At 39.9% G+C, this 23777-nt stretch overlaps 1 protein-coding gene across 1 annotated transcript in view; it reads right to left on the reverse strand.

Moving 5' to 3' along the window:
• KCMF1 (potassium channel modulatory factor 1) overlaps positions 1-23777 on the reverse strand; it is a 68481-nt gene that overhangs the window by 18413 nt on the left and 26291 nt on the right. Inside the window, exons 2-3 of the mRNA XM_040623253.1 lie at positions 9661-9828; positions 5419-5558 (exon numbers count right to left, since the gene is read on the reverse strand). Coding sequence (XP_040479187.1) covers positions 5419-5558; positions 9661-9828 — 308 coding nt within the window. The remainder of the gene's footprint in view (positions 1-5418; positions 5559-9660; positions 9829-23777) is intronic.

Genomic DNA, 23777 nt, shown 5'->3' on the forward strand with positions numbered 1-23777 from the left:
TTAGGCATTGTTTCCATTCAGAAAACTGCCTGCCTCCCTTCCCCTACAGGATTTTAATTCAACTTCAACAAAGAAGAAAGTAGAAAGTAATGAAAAGCCCATCCGGGGATAACAATGTACTCTCAAATAGCACACACAGACCCTTCCAAGAAAAGCTATTATCTCATTTTCTCAATAATTTAAGTAATTCCCTTCTTGGTTTTCATATCATCTTGAGAAACTGATTTCTCACAGAAACAGCTTTTAAAAATATCTGAACACATGCATATAGGATTATCCCAGAACAAACCTGGAACCCCCAAAGTGTCTCCTAACATTTCCTTCCCTGCTCACAACCTAAAAATCTGCTGGGATACTAATGGTTCTATCACGCTTAAAATGGAAAGTATTACGATCTGATTTTAAACAAATAAATGTATTCAAAATAACTATTATTTAAAAATGTGCAAAGACAGGCAAACACTAAAGATAGAAAAAGGTGATTTATAAAATAGAAAGTGTTTGGGGTCAAAACTAATGAAAAGCACAAATGATAAAAGTACCAAGCCCTAATCTTCTACAATCTCTCTAGCTGAATGCAGCTGAGCAGTGACAATATGGTTGCCTGTAGCAACTGTACTTTTCAAATCCTATCTATTTCTCCACTATTATTAAATAAAATACCCTTGTTAGTTCACAGAAAAGCAGACAGCATCCAACTGCATTCTTTGATAAAGAAGAATGTAAGCAGAAGTCAAAGCCTATTTTTTTCTTTTAATATATATTTGGCTTTTAAATGCTTACCTCTATCTTGGTTATCTGATTAAAAGGGTAAACAGGGAATTATAATATTTAAGAAAGTATATAAAATTAAATTAGAAGATTTGCAAAAACTGTGGTTCACTCCACCATTATTGCTCCTTAATAAGGAAATAAATGTGTTGGGAAGTTAGGTCTATAGATCTACATATTAAAATGGTCTCTCAGGGTGCCTCGGTGGCTCAGTCAGGTAAGTGGCTGTCTTTGGCTCAGGTCTGGGATGGAGCCCGAGTAGGGCTCCTTGCTTAGCGGGCAGTGTGCCTCTCCCTCTCCCACTGCTTGTGTTCTCTCTCTCTTGCTCACTCTCTTTGTCTCAAATAAGTAAATAAAATCTTTAAAAAATAAAATAAAATGGTCTCTCAATGAAATAGATATATTGATGATCAAGTCTTAAAAGTCCTATAGACAATTTAAAACATGTCATTTCTCATAGCCTTCATGCATAAATCATATCTACCAATGTTAATCTGGTCTGCAGATTTGATCTAATACTTTCCTGCTTGTTTAGAGATCAAATGCATCTACTGTTTATACACAAATTGCCACAACAATGATGATAATTTATTTTATTTTATTTTATTTATTTATTTGACAGGGAGAGAGACAGCCAGCGAGAGAGGGAACACAAGCAGGGGGAGTGGGAGAGGAAGAAGCAGGCTCCCAGCGGAGGAGCCTGATGTGGGGCTCGATCCCAGAACACCGGGATCATGCCCTGAGCCGAAGGCAGACGCTTAATAACTGAGCCACCCAGGTGCCCCAATGATGATAATTTCTATTTTGTGCTCCAGACAAACAACTGTTCAAATATTAAGTAAATTATCAGCTAAAGCCGATTATTCTGAATTACTAAAAAAAACTTAAAGGTCCTTTTATGCTATCATTTTTCTCTGTAAGAATTATTTTTTTTTAAGTTTATGTATGTATGTAATCTCTACAACCCCAATGTGGGGCTCAAACTCACCACCCTGAGACTGAGTCGCAAGATCTTCCGACTGAGCCAGCCAGGTGCTCCAAGAGTTATTATTAAAAAATGTCTAAAGTCAGACTGTTGGAAATTTCCAAAAAATCATTCTTTCTCCTTGATTTTTATTTCTTATAAATGGAACACAGTACCACCACGCTATTTCAAATGTAATTCATTCTGTTATAAACACATCTAGGTCTTCATTAAAAAGGGAGGGAAATGTATCATTAACATAAACGAAGAGCACTTAAATGCTAGCCACTACCCTAACCCCCATTCTGGAGAGTAATGAAAATGAGTAAATACATCAAATGAAAAGTCGAAAGCCAAAATTTCCCAGCAATGACCTATTAGAGCCCTGCTGTTAATTGTGAACAGAATAATTCTGTTCATAATTTCTGGAAGTGGGAAGAAAATGCTGGTAAACCAAAAAGTGCTGTTATCTTTTAAGTATAATATTCTACAGATAAATTACAAGAGATTTTATTAAACAAAGAAGTGAAAAATTAACTACATATCATTAACGAAACATAGCAGCATGTTTCATCTAAAAACAACAACAAAATCCCTGAAGGCTTTCTAGTCAGCTGCAGTGCAAGCTGCAATGGAAGATTTAAGAAAAATTTTACAGTCACTTCTCAATGCCCTTTTACATCCAAAGAAAAGCTTTTCTGCCTACCATGTTTCTTCCACCATCCTACTACTTCCTCAGTAATCCATATTTGCAATCCCATTTGACAACGACTGCTCACTTCTACTACCAGATTGATAGATTTTAAAATTACATGCTGGGCTCCTTCCCCTCTGAATTCTTCCCACAACCAAAATCCAGTTAGTTGTCCCAATCTACCAAATCTCACTATAAGTATGAGGGATTTTAAGAACCTGTGCTTAATTTCAAAACCACATTATTTAGCATTATTTGGTGTTTACATGAAGACGACTGAGATTATAACCCAATCTGCTTCCTACATTTTGAACTAGTCATCACCTTCACTATGCATTCTGTGGCAGATGTTTTTCACAGTATCTGGCTTTGAAGGGTTCCGTCCATACCCTCAAAATCAAAAGTCTCTTGAGTAATTGCAAATTAATCTTAAGAAGGGGAGGCAAATCTTAGGTTGGGGCCTTAGAGTCCCTAGCTGAAAAAGGAAACAGAAAAATACAAACAAGGTTACAAAGTTGTCTACGAAGTTGTTTTTTGAAAATTAACCTTCAGGAGACTTTCTTGCTAGCTGTGTCAGGTATCAGTAAATGCTTTCTAGTGGTGACAATGACATTTGCAGTGACATAGCCTCTTGCCCCTGAATGTTCCAAATGGATGCTGGTTAGAGGAGTGAGATCCTTAAGTCCTCTAGGAAGATACAAACTACTGGCCTAGAGGACACATGCAGGAAAACACAGGGGCAAAAGCGAAGACAGCACACTGAGCATTCAGAAAGAAAAATGTAAACAGGAAGAGAAAAGGAGAGACAGTCAGTTGTTATGTGAATACAGTCCCCCACTAAAATGACATGAGTCACCCTTGAACTCCAGAACTTTTCCATGTTTGACTAACCATGACTTTGGCAAAACACGGGGGTGAGGGATGGGGTGGGAGGGGACACCTAGTAACATCACCTGGACATTCACATACAACTGTAACGTTATTAGAGCTGATAACAGGCTCCACACGTATACAGAGAGGCACTCAAAGTATTTAGTAACTGCGGTGACATAGGCGCCAGTCCTCCGGTGTGGACACTAGTCAGGAAGCCATACGTAGTGCCAGCCAGGGACTGAGAAGGACATGACTCACATGATTTGAAGAAGAACTAACCCTGTGCCCTCATAGCAAAGATTCTTGTTTGCTTGCCATTTTTCACTTGAAATGCCCGGGTGGAAACACAGGGCAGATGCGGTGTTCATGCAGACTAAGGGCCAGTGAGGAGGCAGCAATCCCTAAAATACTCCACTAATACCAATCGAAAAATGGCAAGGCCACTGTCTTGAGCCATGTGCTGAAAGCCTGGGAACTTCATAAAGGCGCGTGCTGAGCAGGACCTCTGAGAGACACACCACGAAACCATCTGTGGACGGCAAGTATTTCATTTCCAAACTGTGGGTCAGGTACAGAGGAGCGTAAACAAATTCTGAGTATTTACTCTCAGGAAAAAAAATAAAGGCAAAGCTGCTGAGGCAGAGCTGATTCCTATTTTAAAGAATTAGTTTTTCATTCATGGAAAGGACTTAACTTTCTGCTAGATTCTCCCATTTCGGATGTGGAAAGTAGAGTAGCCGCCCTGTCCAGGTGGGGTGAGGAAAGTACCGCACTAGGACCTACTGCCTAGTTATGATTTTAAGTGTATCTCTAGTATATCTCTAGTGTATCTAGGTAAATAAAGTACCCGAACTTAACAGAAATTAAGTCAAAAACAAATTATTCCCACAACAACCAGGGCAGAGATGCAATCAAGTCCCCGTTCCTCAGACCAGTACCTGGGGCTGTGCCAAAAGGAAGCAAAGTCACCTCTACAGAGTAAGAAGAACAAATTACGAACAGTAGTAACATGTGACAACAGTACTCTGAGGCTGCAAGACGGTGCAGGACGAAAGCAGTTCTGAGCTGTTGGAGAGTAAAATTTGGCTGGAGGACAAACGTCATGTAAATTTACCAAATGTTTGAACTATAAATCTTCGAAGCGACTTTAAGCATCCCACTAAGCAGTGTAAACGGGAACAGAAGTGAACCTGTCCTACGCACAGCTGCAAGAGCAGAGCCGTGGCAGAGCTAAAACAGCACCGTGGTGAAGCAGGGACAACCCAGAGGGACGCTGGCTGAGTTCAAACCCTGGCTCTGCCCCTTAGTAGCCGTGGGTCCCTGGACACACTATTTCTCTTGAGTTTTAGTTAATTTGTCTAGAGTACACCTAGGGGCTTATTAGTTGATGCAACGTGCAATTGCTCGTGCCAAATTCTCCAAATTCCAGACATGGAGTCCATCCCTCACTTTATCTATTATTCCCAATGGTAAAGGGGGGAAGGGGGACTCTTTGGGTACACTTCATCATTTCTTAAAAGTTGAATATACGCTGACTTAAATATCCAAAGAGCTTTCAAGGCAAGATTTTCTTTGTGCATTATTCTAGGTCCTTGCCTTTTAGCCACTGGGAAAGATTAGACTAGAAGGACCATCTAAGGACCTTAGCGCTTTGACCTGATGAAAACCAAGTAAGTGGTCTGTTACAACGAGATGTGACAATGGATTACTACACTTAATGACTTAAGATTTAAAGATTTCCTTACAAAGGTTTCCTTGACAAAGAGAGATGAAGCAGGTAGCAAGAATACTCTAGAAAGAGCTGTGCTGCAGTCTGGGGTGCTTTTACCCTGTTCACAGGGCATTTGCTAAGGGCTCCTGAATTTGGTCAAGATTCCATACTGTGCTTTTAGCAACAGGGTAAGAAAGGCTAGTGTGAACAAATGAAGCGTGTTATCTTGCACACGTGTAGCCTCCTAGGAAGTGTAAAACTTGCTGTAAAAAGACAATTTTAATAATTATTATGCCAACAGTATCAGTCCACTTAGCAGGAGACAGAGGATAGTCGCCTAGCTTTATTTCTGTAGAAATAATGTACTTTAACACATCCTTTTAGACACAAGGATGCTTCACTTACCACTTCTGTTGATGTTTCTGCATGTTCAGAAGTAACGTGTTCTTGAAGAGATGTCTCCGTATAGCCCATTTTTCCACAATAGGGACAAGTAAAAGACTGTGGCTGCTCTACAGAGAAAGCTTCCCCACCATAGTACAAATCTGAAAAACAAAGCGGAAGTGTAGTGAGAAATAATTATTGTGTTTTTTTAAATATATAAAAACGTAAACAGATGGTACAATAATGTAAAACAAAAGAATGCCTGAAATCTCCAAAAACCTCACTCTGTCAAGGAGTGCTCACATATACAACATCCTTATCTCCCTGGGACTCCGTGACACCCCTCCAAAGTTTCTTTTCTACCCATATAGCTATTATTGCCTTAAGAGAAAAACAAAGCAAGTAACTTTTTATCTCTTCATTTAATTTTGAGGGTTTTTTTTTTCTTTTTTGGGGAAGATTTTAAGTAATCTTTACACCCAAGGTGGGGCTCGAACTCACGACCCTGAGATCAACAGTTACATGCCCCTCTGACTGAGCCAGCCAGGCACCAACCCCTTCATTTAATTTTGAAACACCTCTCATTTCACATCTAGTTCTAATTTTACTGTAATTTATTTTTTCTTTGTCTCTGTATGTGTAGCAATGCCAGTGTCAACACAAAGAATTAGCAGGGTGAGAGGTACCTCGTGGCTCAATCGGTAGAGTACAGAGATTACTTACAAATAAAACTTTTTTAAAAAAAATATTTTATTTATTTATTTATTTGACAGAGACAGTGAGAGAGCACAAGCAGGGGGAACAGCAGAGGGAGAGGGAGAGGGAGAAGCAGGCTCCTTGCTGAGCAGGGAGTCTGATGCAGGGCTCGATCCCAGGACCTTGGGATCATGACCTGAGCTCAAGGCAGATGCTTAACCATCTGAGCCACCCAGGCGCCCCCTAAAAATAAAATCTTGAAAAAAAATAATCTGCAGGGTGTATCATAATACAAGAGCACAAGGGCTCAGAGTAGGCGACTGTGATCAGTATGCCAACTCCCCGATGCAGTTATTTGTCTAAAGCACACACCATTCAGCAAGAAGGATCCTAAGCACTGAGTTCTTGCAAAATGCTAACCTGAATGGAGCACTACCACGACAAACTCTGTCCAAACTCGTTACTGAAGAACTGACCAATTAGTGATAGTCTATGCAAATAATTTGTTTGCCTCATTAGTACATCTCAAGTTCTATTTTTCTCCATTAGTAGCACAAAAGGAATTACAATTGCAAGTATATTTAGTATGCTACATCTCTTCATTATAAAGAACTATATTTAACATGACACAAACACTTAAGATATGATCACTTTTGTGGGAAGAGGAAATGAAAGTATTCACTACATAAGAGATTTGTTCACATTCATTTTTAGGAAGATTTAGACTACCTTAAAAATATTTACCCATTTATTATATGCGTAAGACTTGCCAGGTGGTTTTGGGGTAGGTGGGGATAAATATATAAAAATGAATAAAACTTGTTCCCCTGATAAAGGGCACGTACAAAACACCCATAGCTAACATCATACTTATGGGTGAAGGACTGGATGTCTTCCCCCCCTAAAACCTGGAACGAAGACAAAAATTTCCACTCCAGCTATTTCTTTTTTTAAAGATTATTTATTTGAGAGAGAGCAAGCCCACAAAGGAAGAGGGGCAGAGAAAGGGTGAGGGAGAGAATCTCGAGCAGATTCCCTGTAAGCCTGGCATGGGGCTGGATTCAAGGATCCCGAGACCATGACTTGAGCCAAAACCAAGAGTCAGAAGCTCAACAGACTGAGCCACCCACGCACCCCAACTCTTGCCATTTCTATTCACTATTTTACTGGAGATTAGGTGAGGAATGAAATGAAAAGCAGCTAGATGGAAAGGAGGAAGTAAAACCATCTCTATTAGCAGATGACATGACCTTCCACATAGAAAATCCTAGGGGTGCCTGGGTGGCACAGTCAAAGCATTTGACTCTTGATTTTGGCTCAGGTTATGATCTCATGGGACAGGGGATTGAGCCCCACCTTGGGCTCTGCACTCAGTGGGGAGTCTGCTTAAAGGTTCTCTCCCTCTGCCCCTCTCCCCAACTCTCTCTCTCTCTTAAATAAATCTTTAAAAAAAAAAAAGGGAGAAAAACCTAAAAAATCCGTTAAAAAACCATCAGAACTAATAAACAACAAAAACATTACAGGATATAAGACTGATACACAAAAACCAATTGTTCTTCTATACACTTGCAGTGAACAATCCAAATGTAAAATTTTAAAAATCCATTTACAACAGCAAAAAGAATAAAATACTTAGAACAGATTTAATGAACAAAGTGTAAAACTTTTCCTCTGATAAATACAAAACTTTGTTGAAAAATATCAAAGATGACCTAAATAAATGGAAGAACATCTCATGTTTATGGACTGGCAGACTTAATACCGTTGCTCTCCGAAGTCACCTACAGATTCAAAACAATCCCCATCAAAATTCCAGTTGGCTTCCTTGCAGAAATTTGATGAGCTGATCCTAAAAATGTTTCACAGAAACTCAAGGGATCTAGACTACCCAAAACAATCTTGAAAAACAAAACAGAACAAAAGCTGGAAGACTCACGCTTGTCAATTTCAAAGCTTACTGTAAGTTTATAGTAATTAAGACAGTGTGGTACTAGCTATAAGTATAGCTGTAAAGAGAGAGCTATAAATCAATGAAATAGACTAAGAATCTAGGAAAAGACATACTTATGGTCAACCAACTTTTCTTTTTTATTAGATTATTGAGATATCTTAGACATAAAAATTGTGTATATTTATGGTACACAAATTGATATTTCATATATATATATATATATATATATATATATATACACACTGTGAAAAGATCACCACAATCAAGCTAACGTATCAACCACCCCTACATAGTTACCTCTGTGTGTGCGTGTTAAAAGACTTAAGATCTATCCTCTCCAAAAATTTCAATTATGTGATATTGTTAACTATGGTCCCATATTATACATCAGCTCTCTAGAGCTTATTCATTTTGCATAATGAAACTTTGTAGCCTTTGACCAACATTGCCCCATCTCGCCAACCTTCTCACCTCACGTCAACTGATTTTTAATGAGAATGCCAAGGCAATTCACTGGGTAAAGAACAGTCTTTTTCAATAAATGATGCTGGGATGACTGGATATGCATATGCAAAAGAATGGTCTACCTCATCATTCCACAGACAAAAATTAATGCAACATGGATCAAAGATCTTAAGGTAAAAACGAAAACAATAAAACTTTTAGAAGAAAACATAGTTTTAAATCTTCATGATCTTGACTGGCCAGTGGTTTCTTAGATATGACACCAAAAGCACAACAAAAGAAGAAGTAGATAAACTGGACATCATCAATATTAAAACTTTTGTGCTTCAAAACACCCATCAAAAAAGTGAAGACACGGGGTGCCTGGGTGGCTCAGTCAGTTAAGTGTCCAACTCTTGATCTCAGGGCCCTGAGTTCAAGCCCCACACTGGGCTCCACATGGAGCCTAAGTTAAAAAAAAAAAAAAAAAGCGAAAAGACAACCCACGGAATGGGAGAAAATTTCCGCAAATCATCCAACTAATAAGGAACTTGTATAAAGAGTATACAAGGAACTATTAAAACTCAAATAAAAAGACATATTACCCAATTAAAAGATGGGCAAAGGATCTGAATAGACATTTCTCCAATGCAGATCTACAAATGGCCAGTAAGCATAAGAAAAGATGGTCACTAGCATTAGCCATCAGAGAAATGCGAATCAAAACCCCATGAGATACTACTTCACAGCAACTATGATGGCCCTAAAGAGAAAGATTACAAGTGCTGACTAGGTAAGAAATTACAGCATGAAACATTTATAGCTTTTCCTATGGCTTAACAAGGTCTTCTAATCAACTGTAGAAACAATCTGCTTTCTGATAACCAGAGCAAGAATACTTGTGTGCTGTTGGCAAGAACAGTCCGTTGACTTTACTCCTTCTTTACTGAGGCACTCTTCCATCTCCTACTTTGTCAGTTTTATAGATCTCTGAATGGCTTTCATGAACAATTAAGGTATGATTAAGGGAATTATTTAGAATATAAAAGATTCATGTTATTTTTAATGTATCCTATTGGCAAGAATCTTGGAACATTCTGCCTTTACTTTTTCACGCACATACATACAAACTTCTACATGACAACCCATTAAAATGTGAGTTAAATACATACCAAAATCTACTCTCGTTAATATGCACTGCATTGGGTGGTCAGTTGTATGCCTTGTTGTTGTTGCACCACTTTCATAACAAGATGCACAAAGATCGTAATCGTAGCAAATTAAACACTTATATCTGCGACCTCGAAAATTTCCTTTTAAACATGCATCACAGCTGACACCTATTAAAAAAAAGAAATATCATTAATTAGCAGCTATAATAGGCCATACTCCATCTCATTTTTATAAATTTTTAAAAAACATTTTAAAAAAATATTTTATTTATTTATTTGACAGAGAGATAGAGAGAGCACAAGTAGGCAGAGCGGCAGGCAGAGGGAGAGGGAGGAGGAGGCTCTCTACTGAGCAGGGAGCCTGACTCGGGGCTCAATCCCAGGACCCGGGATCATGACCTGAGCCGAAGGCAGACGCTTAACTGACTGAGCCACCCAGGTGCTCCTATAAATTTTTTAAGGTACACATTTAACCCCACATTTCCTTCCTAAAATGACTAGAAACAACACAGTAAATGCTACAGGAATTTCCAATGATATGGTGGATCTGTTACTCTGATTTATATTCCTAATGAAAATAACTAAAAAAAATTATGCCATTTGCAACGGCATTAAAAAAAAAATGCCTATGAATAAATCTAACCAAAGATGGGCAGCCCTTTATGAAGCAAATTAGTAAATACATACTCAAGGGTGCCTGGCTGGCTCAGTGGGTGGAACATGAAACTTGATCTTGGGTTGTGAGCTCGAGCCTCACGATGGGTCGTGGAGATTACTTAAAAAAAATCTTTAAATATATATATATATATATACACACACACACACACACACACACACACACATTCTCTCTCTCAAAACATTTAAAGGACTTTATTTATTTTTAGATTTTATTTATTTGAGAGAGAGACAGAGAGAGTCAGAGGGTGACAGCGAGAGAGAGAGAGAGAGAGAGAGAGAGAGAGAGCATAAGCAGGGAGGAGAGGATAAAGCAGGTTCCCCACTGAGCAGGGAGCCCAACGCGGGGCTCGATCCCAGGATGGTGGGATCATGACCTGAGATAAGGCAGATGCTTAACTGCATGAGCCATCCAGATACCCCTAAAGGACTTTAAAAAAATAAAAATATCAGGTTCACAGATGAGACGTTTCAATGAAATGAATGTCAATTCTCCCCAAATTGACTGGTGGAATCAATGCAATTTTAATCAAAATCACAAAAGAAGTTTTTGTGGAACATGACACGCCGACTCAAATTTTTTATGCAAGTTGCAAAGGGCCAAGAATAACTAAGATATTCCTGAAGAAAAATAAGATGGAAGGATTTACTTAATATATCATGAACTATTATAAAGCTACAGTCAGGGGCGCCTGGGTGGCTCAGCTGGTTAAGTGATAAGCATAGGACTCTTGGTTTCAGCTCAGGTCATGATCTCAGGGTCCCTGGATCGAGCCCCACATGGGGCTCCCCGCTCAGTGGGAAGTCTGCTGGTCCCTCCCCCTCCCCCCTGCCCCTCCTCCATGCATGCTTGCTCACTGGCACTCTCTCTCACAAATAAATACAATCTTAAAAAATTAAAAAAAAATAAAGCTACAGTAATTAAGATAGGATACTATTAGCACGGAGACAGATCAACTGACCAATGAAATAGAACAGAAAGCCCAAAACAGATACACACATGCTGAAATCTATTTTATGACAACAAAGTCCCTAGAGATCAGTGGGAAAAGGAGGAAGGAGACAGTGAATGGCGCCAGGACAGGTGATTATCCATATGTGGGGAAAATAAATTCGGATCTCTGCCACAGATCCAACACACAAAAATCAATTCCAGACTGTTTATAAAGACAAGTGCCGAAGGAAAAGGGGGGGGGAATCCCTGGAAGACAATATAGGGGAATATTTTTATGAGTTCTGAGTAGGAAACAATTTCTTAAAACACACACACACTGTCCAATCCATGGGTTTAACCACATTAAAATTAAGATTTTTTTCTTTACCTTTAATGTCCTATAGTGCTGGAAAGACAAGAAGGCCCCAAAACTGGTGACATGTACAACATACACGACAGACAACAGTTTGGGGTTCAGAATACGTTAAGAACTCTGACAGAGCAGTAAGAAAATGACCAACATCTAAGAGAAAAATGGGCAAACGGGCAAAGACTTGAGTCCGCGCTACAAAGAACAACAAACACAAATGACCAGAAATACATGAACTACGCTCAATCTCATCAGTCATCAAAGACATGCAGGTAAAACCATCACGCGCTACTGTTTTACATCGACCACTCTGGCAAAAACCTAGAAATCTGATGATTTCGAGTGCCAGTGAGGACACGCTAGTGAAGATACAACAGAACACTTCTACCCTGCTAGTGGGAGGATACATCAGTACGACAACTTGGAAAATTTTTGTTCACATTCTAGTCAAGTTCAATCTGTGCAATTCCTGGGACTCTGTGATTTCACTCTTAAGTAGATTCCCTGCAGAATCTTCTGTCTATGTGTATCAGAAGAATGTAGAAGAATGTTCACAGCAGGTTTTGCAATGGGGGCGGGGAGGTGGGGTGTTAACAACCCAAAGGTCCAATAGAGGTCTATTACAGAATGAATTAGAACATGCATCATAGCCACAGGTGAGGACTTCAAGAATCTCACATGACTGAAAGAAAGTCTCAAAGATACAGATATAGATAGTTTAAAGTTCAAAAACACTATCTACTTTAGGAACTCAAATATGCAGTGAAACTATACAAAGAAAACAGGGAATGATAAAATTTTGGTCAGTGGGGGGGGTATGGAGCCCTCAGGGATCTTGAAAGGTTGGGGCTGACACTCTTTTAGATCTGGCAGAGGGGGTCTGTAGTACCACTCTTGTTTTCCTTTAAGTAATCTCTACACCCAACGTGGGGCTCAAACTTATGACCCTGAGATCAAGAGTCGTACACTCCTCTGACTGAGCCAGCTAGGTGCCCCTGAAGGTCTTACATTATTTCATTCAGATGTAGTAAGATTATGTTCTCACATTTTCTGGTATATAACTCAATATCAGTACTAGTATATACAACCTTTTAAATCAGTCCTCAAAATACCCTTCCAGATAGTTAAGATGTCCAAAGTTGTACTGAGATCTCACCAAGTTACACTGAAAGCCGAATGACGGCATCAAGCCAACAGTTTTCCAGCAAATTCAACAAGTATTGAGCGCCTACTATGTTCTAGGGGGTGGGGACAGAGCAATAACAACACAGACAAGGCTCTGTCCCTGTGAAGCTGACATTTTAGTGGGTGAAGCCAGGTACAAAAACAAACGAAGCCGCAAAACTAGAAGAAAGTGCTACAGAGAAAATGAAGCAGAAAAGGAAAAACTGTGTGGGCAACAAAGCTTCACAGAAAAGATGGTATTTGAGCAAAAAGATGGAATACTTCAAAATTTGCTCATTCCAAACAGCTGCCAGGCAGGACAATGCTTCCAACATAACATTACAAATACTGAAAAGGGGTAAATAACTACTCAGATTCACAAATGGAAGTTTAATGTAACTGGATACAAAAAACTCTGCCAAACAAATGGAGCATGAACTGTGCTAAAAAGGTGCCAGAAAGGTAAACCCAGGTTTGAACACTAACTTCTGGTGTGTGCCGTCTTGTGGTTACTCTGCAGGCCTGGTTTTTCTTTCCATAATGCGGGCACCTGCTGACTAGTATAATGAACAGAACTTCCAGCAACGTGGATGCTGACAAAGCCACGCTCGGCAACCACCACTTTGAGTAGGAAGGTCTGATGATGCTTGTCCCTTGCCTGTTTTACTCTTCCGGCATAATTCTAAGTTACCCAAATCTAAATGCCCGTAACTCTCCTGCAGGGTGAGGGTGTAGGTGGTGGGAGGCTTCCCTACAACCCAGCTGGAGTTCAGTAACTGTCAGACCTTTAAGAAATAGGGTTGCAGGGGTGGCCTGGCCGGCTCAGTCAGTAGGGCGTGTATGTGACCCTTGATCTCAGGGTTGTGAGTCTGAGCCCCATGCTGGGTACAGAGATTACTTAAAAAAATAAAATCTTAAGAAATAGGGTTGTTGTTATTGTTGTTTTTAAAATTACTATTTTTTGATGGAGTCATTTCTAATTTTAGTATATCTGCTGCCAAAGCAAGCATGATGGAGTCATTTCTAAAATGTATGTTTTCTAACTTTAAAAAAAAAAATTTATTTATTTATTCATTTGACAGAGAGAGAGGAGAAAAAGACAGCGAGAGAGGGAACACCAGCAGGGGGCGTGGGAGAGGGAGAAGTAGGCTCCCCATTGAGCAGGGAGCCCAACACGGGGCTCGATCCCACGACCCCGGAATCACGACCTGAGCTGAAGGCAGACGCTCAACAACTGAGACACCCAGGTGCCCCTCTAACTTTTTTTAAAAAAGATTTTATTTATTTATTTATTTATTTGATTTATTTATTTATTTATTTTATTTATTTGAGAGAGAGAGAGAGAGAGCACGAGCAGGGAGCAGGGGGCAGAGACAAAAGGACAAGCAGACTCCCCGTTGAGCGGGAAAGCCTGACTCAGGGCTCCATCCCAGGACCCTGAGATCATGACCTGAGCCGAAGGCAGATGCTTAACCGACTGAGCCACCTAGGCACCCCATATGTTTTCTAACTTCTTAAACACTAAAGACTTTAACAACGTTTATGATTCAGGGTTATTATTTCAAACACAAATACTTATTTCAGCCACACCACCAAACATTATGTTAGGTAAATTCTCAGCAGGGTTTCTTAAAATATAAGAGTCACTTTATAATGATCTATGGTAGCAAGTATGCTAGGGAGGGTTTTTTGTGTGTGATTAGTGGACTATGAATAAAAAGTCAAAGATGTTAAAATGTTTTATACCACATAGTTTTCCACACAGCCTGCCCTTCTCATTGTAATAGCTCTGCCATTTAACACTTCTAGTTTAATACTTCTCATCTGTCAACATAAGCTTAAATCAATACCTAATGAGTCAGTATCTAATTTTATAGGAGATTCCATACCACCTTCTGACTTGACAGTGAAGCATGGAGCAGGCATAGGCTTTGCGGCAGTTTCTCAACAGCAACCACGTGTCCCCCCACTCCCACTCAGAATTACCAAGCCTCCTGTAGCCTTGAAAAGAAGCCCAGATTTCCCAGGTAAACTAGAGTCCCTTCTAAGTATATAGAAGGGACTGAATTCACTGTATAACACAGACTAACAAAATTTGCTCCCTCAGTGTCAACTACAGGCAATCTACAGTTGCTACTAGAGAAAAGAAGTTAGCTCGTTGCTGCACAGTCCCCTGGGTTAACAGCTGCGGTCCTACCTGGTACCAGGAGGCTCGGGAAAATCTGAAACATAACACATCTGCGGCATATGTAGAACTACCAGTTCTATGATAGGAAGAATGGAGCTGCTTCTGATTAGATGTTAAGAATTAAAGTTCCTACAGAAAAGTGTGATGTCACAACAAAAACAAGAGTTCAAATATTGTCAAATAAAATAACTGTCCTGTGAGGCAAGGCTAGAGAATCACTGGGTGTTAGCACTGAGATCTACTGGATTAAAAACAATGTTTGGGTCCATTTATCCTATACTAAATACATCCTGCAAAAACCGAGTTAACCAAGTAATAAAATAGGCAACCCACCTTTGAATAATCTAGTGTTAGCCACAGTGTGTCATAAATAAATTTGGATAAGCACTGGTTTATCAAATGGTAACTACACAAACTACATCATAAAGTTATGGTGGGATATTTGTGATCCCCATCTGACCAAGCTACAAAATAAAAATGCTAGGACATACAGTTTAACCTCAATTTTGATACTGGCCCCGGTGAGACTTAAATGAAGGGAATGTGTATATCCGACAACTCCTCTCTGTAAGAGGGATATCTGAGCACATACATAGCCTCAACTTTTACCTTTTTATTTAACAGTTCTGTAAAATAAATACACAAAAGCTATGAACTAAAAAATCAAAGGAAAGAATGCCCTCTAGTGGGAACAGAAAATAAGTTTTAAAAGCCATTGAAATAATATGTAAAAAGTCTTCCCCCCCAACTTTCTAAAATTAAACAATGAGGTTTTTATAGTTGTTTATTTACAGTGATTAATTTATTTTTAAAGATTATTTTTAAGTAATCTCTACACCCTACGTGGGGTCAAACTTACAACCTTGAGGACCAAGAGTTGCGTGCTCTACCAACTGAGTCAGCCAGGCACACCTATTTACAGTTTCAAAAAGGAAAAACCCAAAGGGTGATATAGCCTTTTCATCTGAATAAATTTTTAGGTAGGGAAGAGTTGATGGGAAGGGAAGGTCAATAAGTGGCAGCGACGTGTCAAGGAACGCAGTGACAAAGGACACAGAAGGAAACTGACCCCACCTGGAATTTGAAGGCCTGGGATTATATAGTATTTGTCAATTTATTTCTTTATTTGACAGAGAGAGAAAGAGCACAAGCAGGGGGAGCAACAGAGGGAGAGGGAGAAGCAGGCTCCTTGCTGAACAGCAAGCCCAATATGGGGCTTGATCCCAGAACCCTGGGATCATGACCCGAGCCGAAGGCAGATGCTTAACCCAGGTGCCCTCGTCAATGATAATTTATTTTGACTTCTAGTGCAATGTAATTTGGGGAGTAGACCCTCTTTTTACTTTAGCAAAATATCTAAGTACCATGCATTTCTAGTGAGTGCAACTTAAAGAGGATATTATATTATATATGCTACACAATAATTTTAATACTGAGAACGGTACAGAGAACTACGCCATTAAAACAACTTTACAATGATAAGGACAATTCCCAAGATGAGGCTCTTTGCATTTAGGTGGTTGAAAAATCATGCAACCCTTGGAGAGGATCTCAGATGAACTTGGAAACAATTAAAGAAATGAACTATTATAACTCAGTGAAAAGCAGGAGTAACCAGCATTAAAGAAGACGGTTGAAGGATATTTCGAAATATCTGGAGAAATATCTCCAGCAAAATTGCTGGAGGAAGGAATTTAAGATATATTTTTAAATGTTTCACAAGCTGGGAGCCTAGACCAGGAGTGAAAAGCTTTCCCCTTTTCTATTAAAGCATCACGGAGGAAATACAAACAATAATGCTTTGCAAAGGTAAAGTCAAGTCAGTTAAAAAAAAAAAAAAAAAGCCCTACTTAATTATTTTTAGAATTAGGAACAAAACCAAAAAGAATTAAATACATATGTAACTCTATACATGTTTATTTTTAAAAATCTCTGCCATATGGTTAAGGGAGAAAGTCAAGAGGAGAGAAAATTGGGTAGAAAGATACCATTCAAGAAAAGACCTATGGTTAAAGAGAGTCCAAGGGCAGAGAAAGAGAAGAAATGAGAAAAGTATACAGCTGGGGGAGGGCAAGATTCAGAAGGAACAGAGCTGGGTGACCAAGAAGAAGACTGGAGTAGGGAAAACATGGAGAAGCTTGGTAAGTAGGTTGATAGTCCTGGTGCTTTTCACACTTAAGAGACCCGCTTGAAACTGATACATTTACCTGGCAATTTAGAACCCTTTCTGTTTGGAGACTTGGCTTTCTTACTTTTATTTTACTGTTTTTAGATAGAATTCTGTAAGTTCTGTCATATGTAACAATAAGGAGCATCTGCCCATCCTTTCATTATTTTTTGAGTATCTACTGTGTGCCAGATACCGCAGTGAACACAAATGTTGGCCACACAGAGCTAATACTCTAGTGGTATGAAGTAAAAACTTCTATCATTATTTACTGTGACCCAGAAAGCTTACATATATGGCTTTCTTAATCTTTACAACAAAGTTATGAGGCAGTTGCGGAGTGTGGTAAAACTTCTTTTGTGGCTAAGTATGATTCAAAGCCAGTTCAAATCTGCCCCCAAAAAGTGGACAGAGAGGCAGGGGCTGGACATGATATTAAAGAGTTCCTTATGCATTTTGTCAAGAAGGGAAGTTAAATTCATCTCGAGAAGTTTCCAATGAAGTTGGAACATTCTGGAATAAATGATCAGTTTGCTTGGTTTTAAAGAACTGGTCTACCCTCTAATTTCATAGAAATGCATCCCTGGCCTGCAAAGGGAAACCTATCTTAGTTAACAATGGACTTGCTCACTCATGAACTGACGAACGGCTTTTCAGAAACTCTTATCTGGAAATAGAGAGGCTTCTATCTTACTCAATCTATGATTATATTCAGCCATGATTAGAGCTGTTTTCTGACTCACACATAACATGAAGGAAGAGGAGGTATATAAGGGCTTCAATGAATATCTGTCGAATGAATGAGAAGAGGACATTTTCCTAGAGTAATTAGATAAGAGCTCAAAAAGAGAGAAGGGAAAAGGGATTATTGTGTGTCTATAATAGACTTCTTGATGCAGGAATGACTGAATGATGAAAACTAAGGGGGAAGAGAAAGGGACTGAACAACAGGTACTCGTTTCCTATGGGAGAAAAGAAAATGAGTTAGGCACAAATGCTGCGCCGAGTATTTCTGGGCCCCAGCCATCAGCGAGCAGCATCAGCCCAGCAGAGCTTGGTTGCCAGCTGTAACAAATGACACGACTGGTGATGGGAAACATGTTGGTTACTGACTGTCACTCGCAGTTTCATGTGTAAAAATAAAAAAATAAAACCCCAGTATTCACGTATCTATGTGCAATTCGGCGTAGTCGCCTTAAACAACACACACTGCATAGAAACTACCGCCCTGTCCGCAGACCCTCCCCAGGCCGGTCTCTGGGGCAAGGCAGCGTGCTCCAGCCCTCCCAAAACAAGTATCCTGAGAAGGGGGTCATTGTAATGAAAATATCTGGTGCTTATATTTTGCAGACATTTGGAAAAGAGAATACTAGTAAAAAAAACACTAAATTTCAAGCCTGTAGGGGTTAGTCAAAAGAAATTAAAACACTTAAATAGGCGTAACACGACACAGGAGAATCTCCCTCAACTCACCTCTACCCAGCAATGTTCCTTCAATAACCAGTCGGTGTTTAACTGACCTTGATGCCCCAGGCACCTGCCAAGAGGCTTGGTCACTGAACTGTTGTTCTTTTACAGATAAATAAATGGAGGGCACAAGCACTAAGCACCTTGCTCCAAAAGCACCCAGCCATTAAGTGGCAAACCAGTGACTGCTACACAGGGTAATCTACCGAGGCATGCCTGTGACAACAATAAATCTGTTGTTGTTTGTTTCAGAAGTGGGTATCTTCGGCAATTTTTATTTGCTACGGTGTAGAGATAAGTAAAATTTCAGAAAGCTGGAAACATGTCCGGCCTCACTCTTTCACATCACAGCAGAACAATCAACATGACTCTTGAATATGTAGTTTATTTTTCACTTTTGGTCTTTTCAAACATAATCAGGAAATTCGGTATACATGCATCTTCAGACATGGGAACCGACAACCTATGACATGTGACACCACCACACCCAGCAGTACTACAACACTGCGCTCCAATGAGCTACTAGACTTCCCTGTATCAACGTGCACCACTCCCCACAAAAAAAACAAGTAGTAAAAGGATACTATACTATACGGAACCACTGCCGTAAGTATAAAAATACACAATACAACATTCTCTGGACACATGCATATGTGGAAAGCATTAGGAAAGGTAGACAGAAAGGATACACGTCGATTGCAAGAAGTGCTACCTCTGGGAGGTAGAGAGATGGAAGGAAATAGAATGGAATCAAGAGGGGCGCCTGGGGGGATCAGTCGTTAAGTGTCTGCCTTTGGCTCAGGGCGTGATCCCAGAGTCCTGGGATCGAGCCCCACATCTGGCTCCTCTGCTGGGAGCCTGCTTCTTCCTCTCCCACTCCCCCTGCCTGTGTTCCCTCTCTCGCTGGCTGTCTCTATCTCTGTCAAATAAATACATAAAATCTTAAAAAAAAAAAAAAAATGGAATCAAGAAAGGATCTAAAGTGGAATTCGCCTGTACCTGCAAAGACTTAATTCTACGTTTAAAATGTTTTCTTAAAAAAAAAAAAATCAACCAACATGGACAAATTCCTCATCTCCTCTTGTAAGATGGAAGAGAACTTTTAGACACAGGATGGCTGGTTGTGTGCAGAGGTATAAACGGGTAAAATAGCTGACCTGAAATTATGAAATAAAACCTTTCTTTTTTTTTTGGCCCCAAAGATGGGTTCTACATCCCATCCCTGTGAATTCCTGCTAAAGTATAAATAAGTCACTGAGTTTCGAGCCAAGCATTTAAGAACGACTTCTCTCAAGCACAGTATGTGACCTGGGCGGGCTAAACAACTCAAAGGCAGTGTGACAATCATGCCGCTGGACACTGCCAACAGGGTGGAGGAACGGCTTAGAATGCTGTCCCATCATATGCTCAGCCAATATATACCAATAGCAGTAGGGGACTTCCTGCCTGGAAAGACAGACTAAACGTATTTGTATAAGAAAAGAACATCATTTCAAACAACTAAAAGGTGAAACATACTTAATGGTATCACTCCCCCCCCCACACACAGTGTCCCTTCACCCCCACCCCTTGAACTTCCTGGCCTATGGTTTAAACATTTCAAAACTAATTTTCTGCAACCGTTTGAAGGAAAAGGGAAGAAAACCGGAAATTCTTAAAGTACCACAAGATGAACAGGAAGGGAACAGAAAACATGTTTAATGATATCTATTTAATGATATTTGAGCTAGAAATATGTGCACATGCACTTGTGATAAATTCCCAGACAAGCAAGGCACACGACAGCTCTTTCTATTGTAGTGTAAAAGATCTGTCCTGGATCAATATGAGGAGCTAATTTTGCATTGACTTACCTAAACACATTATCTTTTTTTTTTTTTTTTTAAGATTTTATGTATTTATTTGACAGAGAGACAGACAGCGAGTGAGAGAGGGAACACAAGCAGGGGGAGTGGGAGAGGAAGAAGCAGGCTCCCAGTGGAGGAGCCTGATGCGGGGCTCGATCCCAGAATGGCGGGATCACGCTGTGAGCCGAAGGCAGATGCTTAACCACTGAGCCATCCAGGCGCCCCTAAACACATTATCTTAATCAACAAAAAAATTTTGACCACCTGCAGTACCCATTTAGTGCTTAAAATTTAATTGGAAATAAAGATAATGTAAACAAGCACACTACAATATGAAGAGTGACTCATGGACACAGAACTATGGAAATGAATCCAACATAAAAACAACAACAATAAAAGATGACCTATTCTGGGGCACCTGGGTGGCTCAGTCGGTTGAGCATCTGACTCTTGATTTCAGCTTGGGTCATGATCTCAGGGTCGTGGGATCGAGCCCTTCATCAGGTTCTGTGCTCAGCTTGGAGTCTACTTGTCTCTCTCCTTCTGCTCTTCCCCCTACTCTCTTCTCCTGTGTGCTCTCTCAAATAAATAAATAAAATCTTAAAAAAAAAAAAAAGATGGCCTTTTCTGGTTGAAAGGGCACAAGAGAACCCACAGTTAGCCTCCCTCTGACACAACTCTTCGTCTCATGCAGTTCCTGAGGTACCTTTACTTCAAAACACTGAAATAACCACCTCAGGTCCCTTTCTTCCACATTACCTACACATAGAACAGTTACTCTAAACTCATTCTCAGAAACCCACCACATAGCTTTAAGACAAGAATTCAGTCACTACCTCCTCTTGTCTAGGCTAACCAATTTAAAACCTAACAGGTCCTCAAAAATGTTCCCTCAACTGTTACACTATTTTTCTTTATGTCTGCTCCAGTTCCTTTACTGATTTTAAACTAACGGGACCCAGAGCAGACATAAAACTCTGGAGAGGACTAGGAATAATTAACACAAAGTACAGAGAATGCTCTAGCAATGGGAGAACAGAGGCAGTTTACATCGGCTTTCAGAAGCATACTAGTCTAATTCTAGATGTTATCTTTGCGGTGATAATGAAACATGTAAGCAGAAATATATTTTCAACAGTTACCCTGATCTTTGGGAGAATCCCCTTAAGAAAGCACACATCTCTGTATCAGGGAGAGTGACATACAATAGTACGGAACAGAAAGGAGGAAAGGACAAAATGAGGAAAATGAACACGCTTACAGAGTTTGAAATAAGTCTGTAGGAAATCAACTGGTATTCAAATATAAGTATCCAAAGCTAAAAATAAAATAAAAACATTGGCTTTAATATAAATATGATTCATCTAATGTAAATATTATTCATGTTTCTTCTTCCCTCCATTTATGAACATTTCTAAGCCATGATTCTGAGCAGTATGACCCTGAGTAGGCACCATACAGAATATGCATCCAGGCTGACAATACAGCAACAACGACTCTGAAATGCAACACTCAAAAGAGCAGTTCACCCACTGAAAAAAGGAATGGCAAAAACTCCATACTGCCAGAGCAAACGTTATGAGCAGGTAAACAACTGTTGGCACAGATTTGAATCCTGCCTGACTGCAAAGAGACTGTTTTCATCAACTAAAGGGGGGGGGGAGCATATAATAATCTTTCTATACTGCAGGGCTGTCACAGATATATAAACATAAATTTCTCTTCCCTTCCTTCACATTTCAAGGACATCAAGGACATCTGAATTATAAAATAGGGTGTGGCTTTCACTACTGTTTCTCAGCTTCAAGCCTACCCTTCTGTGCACAGCTCTGCAACGCTGGGTCTCGGAGGTGGTTCTTAATCATTTTGTCCCCCAGGGGATATCTGCCAACATATGGAAACATCTGGGTTGGAGGGAGGGAGATACTGGTATCAAGTGGGTAGATGCCAAGTTTGTTACTAAATATCCTACAAAGCAGAGGACAGCCACCTGGCCCAAAATGTCAATGGTACTGAGGTTAAGGAACCGTGTCTAGGGTCTGTAAACTGTAAACTTATTCAGACTCCCTTGGCAGGTGGCTTCCGGTTTACATTCTGCCAATGGGAGGCCCTAAAGGAAGGGAGAAAGCATCCCTCCATCAGAAGAGGGGCTCCGGCCCCTGCATTCTCATCACTAGCCAGTTGCATTCTGCTCATAAAACTCTAGTAACAACGTTTTTCCTTTTTTGTAAAGATGGAAATGTCTGTATCTGTACTGTCCAATGCAACAGCTACTAGCCGTTAAAATACCTTGTCAGCTGAGAAAGTCTAGAAGCAGTGATGATCCAGCAGCAATGAGCACACACAGCACCACGATCTTGGTTTCTAAACAGCATCCTCCACTAAGAGGAACCAGAGCTCCCTGGAAAAATGGATGATTTCAGGGGTTGGGGTAGTGCAAATACATGAGCCTATAATATCTAGTTCTACAATGAACGATGCAGAGAGAATGATGGATACATGTCAAAAGGATACAGAAGAAACCTTGAAGAGGTTTCTTTCCTTTTTTTTTTTTTTTTAAGATTTTATTTATTTACTTGTCAGAGAGATAGAGAGAGAGAGCTAAGCAGGGAGCCAGACGCGGGACTCAATCCCAGGACCCTGCGATCATGACCTGAGCCGAAGGCAGACGCTCAACCGACTGAGCCACCCAGGCGTCCCTTGAAGGGGTTTCCATTGGCCAAATCTGGGATAATCTGAGCATTAAAATAAATAATAAAAGTACTAGATTATAACCCATTGCACATAGGAATCCATGTGTCCATACTGATACAAATAAGAAAGTCAAAGAGAAGGAAATAGGGGGAAAAATTCCTATGGTGAAGGAAATAGGGGGAAAAAAAACCCCTTCTTCCTTATGGTAGATTATAGATTAGATATAGAGATTAGTTACTCCCAATTCCTTCTTCACCAGCACTGGACCTGTGCTGTCCAGTCTGGTAGCCACTAGCCACATGTGACTTTTTAAATGTGACTTTAGATTACATATAATTTAAAATTCAGTTCCACGCCAGCCACATTTCAAGTGCTCACATGGCCAGAGGCCACTGCACTCTACAGCAAGGTACTGGACAATGGCATTTGAGACTGAGCCATAATTTTGTGAAGATAAAGTCTAGAACAGATATCAAGGTATGATCCAATTCTGTTCTTTTCTGAAACTCTTAAAATTTAGTATTGGAATTTAAAAAATGACAATTTCATAATGATAAAGAGTAAATAATAGCAACAAAATCTGGAAGCCAGAAAGCAGATGGATGAGTGGT

Source organism: Ursus maritimus, unplaced genomic scaffold (genome assembly GCF_017311325.1).
Source record: "Ursus maritimus isolate PB19 unplaced genomic scaffold, ASM1731132v1 scaffold_6, whole genome shotgun sequence".
Lineage (NCBI taxonomy): Eukaryota > Metazoa > Chordata > Mammalia > Carnivora > Ursidae > Ursus > Ursus maritimus.